We start from the raw sequence: 13,529 nt of genomic DNA on the forward strand, positions 1-13,529 counted from the left end.
CAATACCATCAAATTGTTATTGTTTGAAAACGGTAGAAATGTGGTGTGCAGCTAAAGCACTATATCATAAATAAGGTTCCTATTTTTCAATTTTTACTGATTTTTGCAGATAAATAAAGACAGAAAATGATGTGTTGCCTGTTTGTATTTATTTCTAAAAGCAGAAAAATACTGAAAATTGTGGTTCTTGTGAGAATCTCGATGTGGTCGGTCATGAACTCCAGGCAAAATCTGAGCAGATAGACAGCATGGGGAGTTAAAAAACAGGATGATATTTCCTGACACATAAGCATATGTTAAGATGTTAAGATGTAGTATAATGCTAATATGCAGCAGTGGGTGTAGTGTTTAGTTATAAGTGGCTGTTTAATTTGCTAAAATGCGACAGGCATCCAAATATGAGTGCACGTCTAAGAGTTAAATAAATGTGGAATTATGCCATTTTACGACTCAAAACACAAAATAAATATGGATAAATACCAATAAGATGTCCCAAAAATAAATATGATTAAATACAGATGGAAATATGAAAAAAATAAATGCCATAAAACCGGAAGCCCTAATCATAAACAAGTGTACGGGCTCAGTTAGTATTTTGCAGCCTGCTGGCTGGAGGTCTGTCTGAACCTATGTGGGCAGCACCTCTGATGCAATCCACTTTGCGAATGTTATGGCACAAGAAGGGGTGAGAGGAAAAACAAGAGTGGGGTATTTTTGCCCATAGACTCTTGTTGTTGCAATATCCCCTCTCCTACTCCTGCTCAACGCTGACTCCTGCTTTGACTAACCGAATGCATTATTGAATGGGACTAAGAGGATGGTGCACATGGGACAAGGCAGTGATGGATCTGAGTCTTAAAAAGATGGATTTATATTTGATGCCTAATCATTGAAATAGTTAATATTTCCTCCTTTTCCAACTGCAGGTTCAAGGTCGACACTTGTTGGTAAATGAGAGGAACCCAAGCACTTCAAGACAGTGCTCACATTTTCTCTTTAGGTTGTTTTTTGTACATAAGGCATTAAAAACATCTACCACCAGGATGTAATAAATATCTGGAGATGTCTGAGGGATGAAGCACTGTGTAGATGGCATGTGTAGAATTGTAGGTGGTGGTTGTTATGCCTGAGAGGATCTTTAATCAACCGTGAAGATATTTCTTTAGGTGAGAGGGAAAGTAACATAGATTATTCTGGCAGTATTAGGATAATTGTAACAGATCGATTTTTGTGGCCTGTGCAAACCCAAATGGAGCATGCCCAGCACACAATTGCACCTGGTGGTATCAGATTATATAAACAAGGGGGGGGGGGCTATATATAGTCCACCTCCTCATGGCAGGGAGTAACTGATCCTGAGGAAGGCTGGGGAGACCCCATCATTCTGGGCCAGAGTCTGAACTTGTATTTGCTATTTTGTCAGCTAGAAATTACGGCAAACCTAACCACACAACACAGGATGGTTTACTCCCAGCCAAGATGAACATGAATAGGATTGCACCGACCCCCTCCCCCTTATTGTGACACCTTCCAATTTGCAATTATGAGAACAACAGAAGAGTGTCAGATGCCTCTGACTTTTCCCTCCCCACAGACCTTCTCAGATCCTCACAAGCAGGAGCACTCTCACGCCCCTGCCCCCGCTCCCAGGCCCAGCACTTTCACTTTCCATATTATTATTTGGCTTGATACTATTTATCTGACATGGGGTTTGACTTCCTTTCGCCTTGCACCAGAGAATCTGGCAAACCAAGCAGACAGAACCAGCAGCAATCCCGTCTACACTGCACCTGCTGCACCTTCTGCTTGAGTGGCTCCCCTACCCGGATTGTGACACTGCCTTTGCCCAGCACTCGCCAGAGGTGCAAGTTCTATTGTTAGGACAGTTCCTGCCACAGAAAGGGAGACTGCAGTGTGACATTGTTAGACGGTGGGCATGGGTGTGTGTGTGCGAGGACTCTGAACTCAATGGTTTATTTCAGCTGCTAGGTGGCTTGGGGTTAGAAGGATGACCACCCAAGCGGTCCAGCTTCCTGTACTGAGCTGAGATGGCATAGGTGTTAGTCGATGGCTGCATTTAGGGGAGATAGGTATAAGCTTCTCTAGATGAGACAGAACAGTCCCATGTGGTCAGAAATTGTAAATAGGGCCAGTAATCACTTACCTTCCACAGAATTCAGGGTCGTTAACTAAATGGGAATATACAACCTCATGAAAACTCCGACCTGTATGACAAACCGATGACTTTTTAAAAAAGTTTCACCATTCCAGGCTGCACACAAATCTCACCTCTTTTGAATAACTTTTTTGCAAAAGGAGGGCTATGCTAATGGCACCACAATACCCCATGCATGCCACTGGCTGAAGAAGACTTTAGTATGACATAATTGTAACACCCAGTACCAGATCATGACCCACATAGATGGCAGAACTTCTCCTCTCTGTGAGCTCAGATTTACTTTTTTTTAAAGGTGGTGATAGTGAGGTGAAGTGTTTTATTTATTTATTTAATCAATAGAAAGAACCAGACCCATTGGGCAGCGAAGCGTTTACAGGAGGTGTTGGGGTTTCATTAAAGCTTTTCCTAATTATAGCAGACCATGGAAAGATCAGAAGGTTTTGGCCAGATGTACAACTGTAATTCAGGGATGTACCACAGCGGGGTTCAGAGTGCAAATGCTAGTCAGCTGTGCAGCGGACTTGAATATTAGCAAGGCCACTGGCATTATGGCTTCTGCAGTTGCAACGTTTTCTGCAGAATTATGCCGCATTTGCCACAGAATCAGTCATCGGCTGCATAAATTGCAAATGTTAACAAAAAATGTTTCTAGCTCAAACGGATCAAGTCTCTAAACACTAAAAAAATGTGTTGCTGTGCAGTAGAAGGCCCTTCACAAAAGTTGGTAGGTCACGTTTCAGTTGCTTATTTCTGTGTTTGGGTGCAAAACTTGCATTAATGGGATGAAACATTTGCCCAAACATTTATAACGTGAGTAAAAATAAAAAAAGAATGAGGCAATGCTATCCCAACATTGTGCCGCATTGTACAGCATACTTTGCCTTTTCTTGCAGCATAATATAGTCAACCCTGCCACATAATTTGATCTATCCCTGCTACATAATTCCAGTGGCCTTGAATATTAGCAACTGAAAGTAATGAGCAAACAGAGCATAGAAGGGCTTGCGATCAATGATCCTCTCCACTATAACATACAGACCCCCGGTTTCTTCTCATTAGCTTTGGAAGTGGGTGGTTTATATAAACAAAAGCTGTGTTTCATTCAGCTTAAAATTTACAGGTAGTATTTCTAAAGTTTCATGATATCATTAATTGTGGCTGTGAAGGGAAGCAGTAGCATAACAAAGGCCCCAGCAGCCCCCAAGGTGTGGGGGGCCTCCGAGCTCCAGGGGGTCTCCTCAGCACATTGCCCTGGCCTGAGAGCTCCTGAGTGTGGTTGGAGGGGGGCCCCCTCCATGTACTTTGCAGGGGGGCCCCCTCAAGTTTCGTTACTCTGCAGCAGTGCCTTCCTTCACTGCCTTTGGGGTAACTTCGAAGAGACTCCTTAAAGTTCTTTCACAGTCTCATTTCAGAACTAAAGGATTGTCATATATAACACACACATCGTCAGATTTAAACAGTAAGCAAATATATAAATATATATGTACACACTCACTTTATCGGGTGTATGTATCTGTGGCCCAATGTGTGCCTTCCTATCTCTCCCCCTTATAAAACAATTCTATATAGAGGCCACTGAAAAACAGCACTACGAGTCCCAGAATGCAAGGCTAAACTCGGGATAGGCTGTGCTGCTCACACATGAACCTGGGAAATTTGAGAGCTCTGCAAAGCATGGCTGTCAGGCCCAGAGTGTGAACTTCCATTCGGCCCCGATGCCAGGACTACCTGAGAGGAATCCCAACTCGGATGCAAAGAGTAAGTATGCCGCTGCCCGCGTCCCAAGCAATGGGACATCAGCAGGGCAGCATTCTAGTGGCCGCCCGTCGGAGCCTTCCCCCCTTGCTGCCTCGCGCGCGAGGCCTACGCCCACTTGGGAAAAAAACCCCTATCGCGTGGAGCTGGAGGCGGACCGGGGGGGCGGGGGGCGCGGCTTACTCGCTACTTAGTGGGCTCTCTCGCCCAGTTCCTCCTCTGTCTCCTGCGCGCCGCACCCAGCCTGGACACGCGTTCTCGTCGGTACTGGGATCGGCCCCCCACCTCCCCGCGTCGTCGTGCCTTCCGGGAGATCTTTACGCCGGTGAGTCTTGCTAACCTCTCCCACCCCGGCCCTGTCCCTGGGCATGACCAGGCGGACGGGGCCCTGTGGCCCGGATGGCCATGGGTGTGGGGGGCGCAAGCAGTGGCCCGTGTCCCTGCGGGCTATAGGGGTATGGGTTGGGTGTCAGGGCGTGATTGCGGGGGGCAGAGCGAGTGTAGGGCCGTGGGGGGACCGGGTCATGCGGGATGTTGCGAGTGTGCGCGCCGGGGCTAGACACGAGCCTCCGGTGCCGTTGGGTGTGTCGCGTCGCCCGGCGAGGGGAGGGTGCTGCCCCCCCCACCCGCCTCGCGGTATTGTGGGGGACATCGTGGCGGGAATCGCATGTTTGTCCCTTTACGCGTTGTAGGCATTGATTATTGAGCACTCGGGGTCACCCCCCCCCTCCCCTGGCATCGAAGGGGTTGGTTCGCGGTGGTGTGGACAACCGTGTACGGTAACTGGGCGCTTGTAGTACGGGGTCCTACGAACACCTGCCAGAGTTTGCGTGTCGCGCCCTCCCGTTTACAAACATTTCGAGCAGAGCGAATGTGGGGAGCGGGCTGCGCATCGGCGCGGCGGTATTTGGGGTCAAACGTCGCGGCGGGGGGTAGGATGTGAGCCAATGGTACGAGGCTCAGCTGCTGCTGGCGAGGTTCCTTGTGGAGTGCACGTGTTCGATTCCCTTGCCCCCTGTGTTTGCTTTCGCGGCGAGGATACCGTACCGTAGCCTGAATGCAGCTGTATCCGGCTATGGAGCTGGGGGGGGGCAGGGTTCGAGGCGACCCGCGGCGTTGGCTCAGCTATGCAAGTGTCTTTTGCACGAGGTCTACTCCGGGTATCCATTTTTTGCAGGGCCTCAGTTTTCGGGCGAGGGCAGTGGGGCTAACGGCTGGGGCGATCGGTTCGAACCTGGCGAACCAGGTTCGCGTCGCGGCAATGACGCTTAACATCCTGCGATTCTGGGCAAATCAATGCATCGCCCGTCCCCCCTGCCCACCCCCCCCCCATATACGAACGAATGTGTCCACACGGAACGCAACTGCGAACTGCGCGCTCCGATTGTCTGACTTCTGGACAAACCACTATACCCCCCCGCCCCCCCCCCCCGGAACCTCGGGTCCCCTGTTCCATGCTACCGGCGCAACCTGACGCACGTGAGTTGAGGGCTGCCACATCCCCCCCCCCCCCGTGTGAGGTGTGGTCCGTCGGCTGCGCTGCCTCCTCTGGTGAGAGAAACCAGGGTTCGAGCCCCGAGGTCGCGTCCACTTCCTGTGAGCCTCGGTGTGGATCGATGACATGTAAATGCCTTCCGTGTGACATTATATAGTGAATTGCCATGGCTCCACTGAATATCGACAATTACCTATTCGCGGTGGCCAGGAGGTCGCGCTCGGGGCGGGTTACGTGTCCACAGGGTTCGGCGCGGAGGACCGGGCTTGCACAAGCGGGGGGGCAGCGGGGGATGCGATGGCGTGATGGCACACTGTCTTGGCCCACGGGCGCACTTTCTCGATTAGTCCCATGAACACTGTCGGCATGCTTGCGAGGGCGATCAGTAAACTCTCACTTTAAAATATTGTTAAATACTGTTATGACCCAGTAGCCCAAGCTATGCACTCTGAAATATAGATGCAGTGCTACATAACTCATTCCTTTCAGCGTTTCAAACCAAGTTTCATGGTTGCTGCCTGAACATTATCTAGTACCCTGTTTCCTATCCAGTGTTATAATTGCTCTGTTTTGTCTCTCCTCAGCATTCACCAAATATGAAATCACTGTTCAAGATTAGCGTGATTCAAGAAACTATTTTAGACATTAATATTCATTTATCTGCCTTGACCCCCCGCCTGGGTCCACCCTTCTCTGCCAGAATTGTCTTCTAGCGGGGGGGCTGGCTAGCAGGGTCACACGCGGTGCAGGCCGGGGAGGCAGGTTGGCTGGCAGAGGTGGCCACAGGGCGGCGGGTTGCACAGGCAGGGCGGCTCCCGCCAGGGCAAAGCCGGCGCACTGGGTGCATGCGAAAGGGGTTCAGGGTTGATTACTTCTCCACCTTCCAAGGCTGGTAGCTGCCGCATGCTGTGTTTACGCCTGATGCTTGCCATTGTACTAATCACCGTTCCTTTTCCAATTACAGGTCGGTGAGGGAACGCCCGCGCGTGTAGGGCTAGGACCGAGGCAAAGGCGCTAAAAGGACGCACGTAGCTGTACTGTCGGAGCATCGCCATGGAGAACATCGGGACACCGGGTCCACTGTTCTCCCAGGACACGTCGGTCGAGGAGACTCAGTCGAGCGCACCTCAGGAAGGGGTCTGGGCGGACTTTATGGCTTTCGCCCGGGAGAAGGGCACGGCTTGGGCCCAAGGTTTTTTGGAGGGTCGCAGGGCGGAGGATTCAGGCGTTGTCGTAACCCCCCCCCCCCCCGAGGGCGCCCCAGGCCTATCCGGGTCTGAGCCCTGGAGGTCCACCCGGGTGCGCAAGCCCACATCAAAAGACATGCCGGAGGCCCAGCCGGCCAGGAAACGGCAGGCGACCGCACCACGCTCCGGCCCCCCGGTGGTCGCACCAACACCGCTACACGATTCGGCCACAGGACTAACTGACTTGGCCCAGATGGGTAAAGCCATGGACCAGATGCTTGGCCTCATGGCTGTCTTTCAGAGCCGCCTCGACGCGCTGGCCGCACCACCAGCACCGGCCCCCCCACCGGCCCAGGCGCCAGTACTACAAGTTTGGGCTGGCCAGGGCTCAACCACTGAACGGAGCATTGGTGAGCGGGGGGGAGTGTTGGGGTTGTTAACACCAGGGGAGGCCGGCCCTTCCACAAACATGGCTGCAAGCACCCCCCCGGTCGGCGCTGCGGCACCCCCCCCCCCGCCCGCACAGGCGGTTACCATACCTCCCACCCCCGCTGCCGCGGAGCCTGCGCCAGTTGCACCTACAGTTGTAGCGGCGTCCGGAGGTGAGGGTGTAACCCAGGTCCCGAAGCCCCTAGTTACACAGGCACCGCTGGCATCAGGCCGCTGCTCCCTGGCGTGGTTGGTGCCGCAGGCCGCGAAAGAAGGGATCTGGAGGAGGGAATATGTGGACATCCTAACATTACTTATGCATGGGTCAGCTGGGGCGGACACGAGGAAGATGGGCCGCAAGGAGGAGGAGAGGGTCAGGTACCAGCGGTGGCCGGACAAGACCATCGAAAACTGGACATCTGCATTCAATATCTTGGCAGCGGTCATAGTACAGAAATCCCCCGAGCAGAGTGAGGCCCTAATGCAGTACGCTAGCACCATACAAGAGGAGGCGAGGCTCTCGGGGGGGTTAGGGTGGTTCTACTATGACCAAGATTTCAGGAAAAGAATGGCCATATGCCCAGACTTGGGGTGGGACCAAAAAGAAATTCAGCTTTGGGTAGAACACATGTGCCGCCCCACCAGGGAGAAGAAGGACCAGGGATATAAAGGGCAGGGTGAGGCAGTTGACAAAAGGAAGGACCACTCCCCCAAGCGCTCCTTTAGGCAGCCTTTTCGTGGTGGCAGGGGGCGGGGCCAGCGGCAGGGCAGGAGATTCAATTCTGGGACGTGCCGCCTTTACAATGGGGGCAATTGCACCTGGGGCAGGTCATGTAAGTTCACACACAACTGCAGCAAGTGCGGCGCGCAGCACCCCGCTTCTTCCTGCTCCTCCAGCCAGAGCGCCCCACAGCCCACAGCAGCACCCAGGAATGACGCCCGTATCTGAGACCTCACCCGGGCCCACCCCCCCACCGCCAGCACCCCGCCCTACCACACCAGTCATGCACCCCGCTTTCCAATGCTCACCACAGAGCGCCATGGCCCCTGTCAAAGGTCCTTCACCCATCATCCTGGGACATATCCTCCCACTCATTAGGAGGTACCCATTGCTCAGGGACGGACCGCTCCTGGCGGGGGGGTTTATCGATGGTTTCAGGATTCCCTACAATGGGCCGATGGAGTCCAGGGACGCTAAGAACCTTAAATCAGCTAGGGATCTGCCCGGGGTGGTGGACCAAAAGGTGGGGAAGGAGTTGTCAGCGGGTAGGATAGCGGGTCCTTTCAGCAGCCCGCCCCTGGACAACTTTCTAGTGTCCCCCCTTGGGGTGGTGCCGAAAAAACAACCTGGCGCATACCGTTTGATCCACCACTTGTCCTATCCTGAAGGAAATTCGGTGAACCACTGGCTGGACGAGGGTCTGTGTTCTGTAGTGTACTGCTCCCTGGACATGGCCATTGACATGGTCAGGAGAGTGGGACAGGGGGCGTGGCTGGCGAAGGCGGACATTGAATCCGCGTTCCGCTTGCTGCCGGTTCATCCAGCTAGTCAACATCTGCTAGGCTTCAAGTGGGCAGGGCAGTTCTTTTATGATCGCTGCATGCCGATGGGCTGTGCCGTATCCTGCGCCTACTTCGAAGCCTTCAGCTCGTTCCTGCAGTGGGCCTTGGGGGAACTACACGGGATCACGCAGGTTACCCACTACCTGGATGACTTCCTATTTTTTGGCGCGAGTGGGACGAATGAGTGTGCAGTGGGGCTGAGTCGGTTTGAGGAGCTGGCAGAATTCCTGGGTGTTCCCCTTGCCCCAGGTAAGACCGAGGGCCCTGCGCAGGTACTGACCTTCCTCGGAGTGGAGCTGGACACGGTAAAGGGCGAATCGAGGCTCCCCGCCGAGAAGGTACTGGGCTTGTTACAGGACATCCAGGCGCTGCTGGGCAAGGACAAAGCGACCCTGGGGGCTGTCCAGAGCTTGATTGGCAAGTTGAATTTTGCAGCGAGAGTGATTCCAGCTGGCAGAGTGTTTTCAAGGAGACTGGCAGGGGCCACGGCTAAGGTGACCCGGAAGCACCACTTTGTAAGATTGACCGCAGGTTTGAAGGCTGATCTTGCCATGTGGGCTGAATTTCTGAGGGACTTTAACGGGACGGTGATTTGGAGGGCCCCTTGGATAGCCAGCCAGGAGCTCTGCTTGTTTTCGGATGCGTCTGGCAGGGAAGGTTTTGGTGTGATTCTGGGGGACGAATGGTGCGCGATGCGATGGCCCAATGCTTGGCGTAAGAAGAAGGTGACGCAGAATGTGGCAGTGTTGGAGCTCTTCCCAATTGTGGTAGCACTGCACCTCTGGCGGGCGACTCTGAGCAATAGGAAGGTTGTCTTCTGGTCGGACAACATGGCGGTTGTCCACGCCATCAACGGCCTGACTGCCTCATGCCCGCTGGTCCTGAGCCTACTGAGGGAATTAGTCAGGGAGGGCCTGCGCAGCAATGTCGAGTGTAGGGCACGGCACATCGCGGGGGTGCGGAATGTGGTGGCTGATGCTCTTTCTCGCTTTCAGTGGCTCCGGTTCCGGGAGGCCTGGCCGCGGGCGAGGGCGGAGATGACACCATTCCCGGACCACCTCTGGCGCTTGCTTCAGTGGGAGAAAGACTGAGGAAGATGGGGGAGAGGTCCCTGGCGCCGGCGACACGGCGAAAATACCACTCGCAGCTAGCAACTTTCAGAGCTGTGAGAGAGGCGCTGGGTGCCTCCGCCTTAGGGGCGGAAGATCAAGTGGAGGCCTTTGTGGTATGGGCCAGGGAGACCGGCAGATCGCACTCTTGGGTCAGCGGTCACCTGGCGGCGGTGCGCCACGAAGCTAAGCTAGATGGTAGGGGCGACCCCGCGGGATCATCCAAGATCAGGGCGGCCTTGAAGGGCTGGGCCAGGGAGGAGGTCAGACAACCGGACACTAGGGCACCCATTGAATACAAAGACCTCCAACTCCTCTTAGATGTTTTGCCCCTGGTAACTTTCTCACCGTTTGAGGCCAGCTTGTTTTCCACAGCTTTCTGCCTGGCATTTTTTGGCGCTTTTCGGGTCAGCGAGCTGGTGGCCAAATCTAAGGAAGACCTGTCTAATTGCGCTTTGGGGATTGCGGATGTGACCCTCGACACAGCACTGGAGCTACGTATCCGCAGATCTAAAACAGACCAAATGGGGAGGGGGAAGACAGTGGTGTTACAGACTCTGGGGGATAACAGGTATTGCCCAGTTCACTGGGTCAGGGAGTATCTTGCTTTGCGTCCAGAATTCCCTGGTCCCTTTCTGATTCACGCAGACGGGTCCCCCCTCACCAAATTTCAGTTTGAGCGTCTACTAGGAGCTTCACTGGCGAGAGCAGGTCTAGCGGGGAGCGGTCGCAGGTTTTCCTCGCACTCCTTTAGGATTGGTGCTGCTACCACCGCGGCCAAGGCCGGCTTGGGCCCTGAGGGAGTAAAAGGGGTAGGCCGCTGGGTATCGGACTGTTTCAAGAAGTATGTCCGTCCGTAAGGCTGTGGCACAACCCGGAGCGTTGTTCCCGCTCCAAGTTTTGTTCTGTACATTGTCATGAACGCATCGTTTTGTGTGTGCAATAAAGATAAGCTTACTTAAAGGCCGTTTCATCGCTTTATTGGCAGGTTCCCGGGTATGGTTGGTAGGCCATTCCTACATCTCGAGGATGGAACGCTGGGCAGCCCACAGGAACTGGTCGCAGAACTTTGCCACTACACAGCTTGAGTGGTTGGGTTCCCCGGGCATGAAATGGAGTGAAGCTCGCGGCATGATTGAGCGGCGCCTGGCAGTTGCAGGGGTCCAGCCCAATGTTATCATCTTGCACTTAGGGGGTAATGACTTGGTTGCCAGGGGGAGGAGGGCTCTGCTACTGGCAATGCAATCTGACTTACAGGCCATCAGCCAAACCGTAGGGTCATGCGAGGTTTGGTGGTCTGAAATTGTCCCCCGCAGGGTTTGGAGAGGGGCTAGGTCCACGGCTGCGGTAGAGCGGTCCCGTAGGAGGCTTAATAGGTCCATGCAGAAATTCTTGGAGCGCAGGGGCATGGGCTTCATCAGACATGCTTTGATCCAAGAAAAGGTGGAGGGGTATTATGAGGCTGACGGGGTGCACCTGTCCAGGGTAGGCATGGACATGTTCCTCCTGGACGTACAAGAGGCATTGGCTGGCAAGGGACATCAGTAGCACTTGTTAGGAGAGGGGGGCTCTGGCAGCGACGGTAGCCTCTCCAGAGCTGTGGCGGAGTTACAGGGTGATCTGGATGCAGACTGGTACAGTAAGGGTACCTCTGCGACAGGCGGTACAGTAAGGGTACCCCTGTCCGGCACAGTAAGGGTGCCCGAGCCAAGGTCCAGGAGCCGAAGGGGGTTCTGGGAAGACCGCGACGGCGCCCCGTTAGTCCTTCGGGCGGTTGGGGGGCCTGACCAACCGGGGGTGGCCACAACACGCTCCGCCCCTGTCAGAAGGGGCGGGAGTAGGAGGCAGATCACGTGACCCAGTGGATGATCTGCAAATATTTATGTGCCACACTGCCAGGGCATCGACCCACCGTGTGTGCTGGCTCACCAGGCGGGCGGGCAGCAAGGGGCTGCCTGCCCTGGATCGCCCGTAAGATAACCCAATTTTATTATCATACTGTGTTGTATGAAATAAACCTGCAGCAGTTCTTCACCCACAAATAAAGTGTCAGTGTAATCTTTGGGTGATGTCTGTGTATGCGTGTTGACTGAAGCGGATGACGGTGTGGTCACTATGCCGCTGCCCGCGTCCCAAGCAATGGGACATCAGCAGGGCAGCATTCTAGTGGCCGCCCGTCGGAGCCTTCCCCCCTTGCTGCCTCGCGCGCGAGGCCTACGCCCACTTGGGAAAAAACCCCCTATCGCGTGGAGCTGGAGGCGGACCGGGGGGGCGCGGCTTACTCGCTACTTAGTGGGCTCTCTCGCCCAGTTCCTCCTCTGTCTCCTGCGCGCCGCACCCAGCCTGGACACGCGTTCTCCCACCCTTTCCTCTTACCCCGCATGTCAGGCTCAGCGCGTTATTGGAATGTTTTAATTTTTCTTTTTGCGTTGCAGGCGGAGTTACAGGGTGATCTGGATGCAGACTGGTACAGTAAGGGTACCTCTGCGACAGGCGGTACAGTAAGGGTACCCCTGTCCGGCACAGTAAGGGTGCCCGAGCCAAGGTCCAGGAGCCGAAGGGCGTTCTGGGAAGACCGCGACGGCGCCCCGTTAGTCCTTCGGGCGGTTGGGGGGCCTGACCAACCGGGGGTGGCCACAACACGCTCCGCCCCTGTCAGAAGGGGCGGGAGTAGGAGGCAGATCACGTGACCCAGTGGATGATCTGCAAATATTTATGTGCCACACTGCCAGGGCATCGACCCACCGTGTGTGCTGGCTCACCAGGCGGGCGGGCAGCAAGGGGCTGCCTGCCCTGGATCGCCCGTAAGATAACCCAATTTTATTATCATACTGTGTTGTATGAAATAAACCTGCAGCAGTTCTTCACCCACAAATAAAGTGTCAGTGTAATCTTTGGGTGATGTCTGTGTATGCGTGTTGACTGAAGCGGATGACGGTGTGGTCACTATGTGTACATTACTGACTCAGCTGCTTAAGAGTGTGACGCTCTGCAGGAGGTGGGGTAGGGTCTCCACTGATCGTTCAGCTGCACACATGGCTTCCTCCCTTCTATACTTAACAGAGGGGGGCGGGGAGGCAGTGCAGCCCGTCTTTACCAAACAGCTGTATTGCACTTGAGCTTGAGAGTGAAAGAAAATAAATTCTCCTGGTTACCAAAGCGGCTCGTTTTCGGGGACCCTTTGGCCTTAGCCGCCTGTGACATCACCCGAACTAACGCAAGCCCGGTGTTTTATTGGGCAAGAGAAACGCCATTTAGATTGCCATTTAAATTGCGGAAAATAAGCGCACACAGATTCCTTTTGTTTCAAGCTGAAAGTGCCAGCCTTTCACACCAGAAAAGGACAAAAGATGCAAGTGTTTCCCTCCAGGGCCAATACATACCCCTCAACAGGTGAAACTTGGCAGCCCCCGAGGCGGCGAGCCATGCCCGGTTGAGGCCCCCCCTGCCGGGGTGGGAGAGCGCTTTCGAACCGGCAGACAGCAGCATCTTCAGCAACTAAGCGCACCGACTCCGAAAGAACTCGAGAGGCTGTGGGGGCCGGGCCGGGGGAGGGGTTGCTGCCGCTCCGCACTTTGACACCGAGAGGAGGGAGGGAGAGGAGGCAGCTGAGTGAAGTCCTCCCTGGCAGCGCAAGGGTGGGTGTGCAGGAGTACTAAATGCAGCTCACATAGTCAGTCAGTAACACTAACCCTCAGGAGTTCAAAGTCAGCTTCTCAAATGAGCATTTAAATCCCGTTAACTCGTTGTCACCGAGGGCTGCTTTAACGGGCCGGGGGGGGGGGGGGAAGAAGTGTAGGTACCGTGGAACC

At 54.4% G+C, this 13,529-nt stretch overlaps 1 protein-coding gene across 2 annotated transcripts in view; it reads right to left on the bottom strand.

The window, feature by feature from the left end:
• The window catches only part of AGXT2 (alanine--glyoxylate aminotransferase 2), a 399,697-nt gene extending 386,445 nt beyond the window's left edge, over positions 1–13,252 (bottom strand). For both annotated transcript variants that reach the window (XM_085630974.1, XM_085630979.1), the window contains exon 1: positions 13,101–13,252. In XM_085630974.1, the coding sequence (XP_085487100.1) occupies positions 13,101–13,206 (106 nt within the window). In that variant the 5' untranslated portion in view covers positions 13,207–13,252. The remainder of the gene's footprint in view (positions 1–13,100) is intronic.
• Positions 13,253–13,529: the final 277 nt, after the last annotated feature.

Source organism: Triturus cristatus, chromosome 2_1 (assembly GCF_964204655.1).
Source record: "Triturus cristatus chromosome 2_1, aTriCri1.1, whole genome shotgun sequence".
Lineage (NCBI taxonomy): Eukaryota > Metazoa > Chordata > Amphibia > Caudata > Salamandridae > Triturus > Triturus cristatus.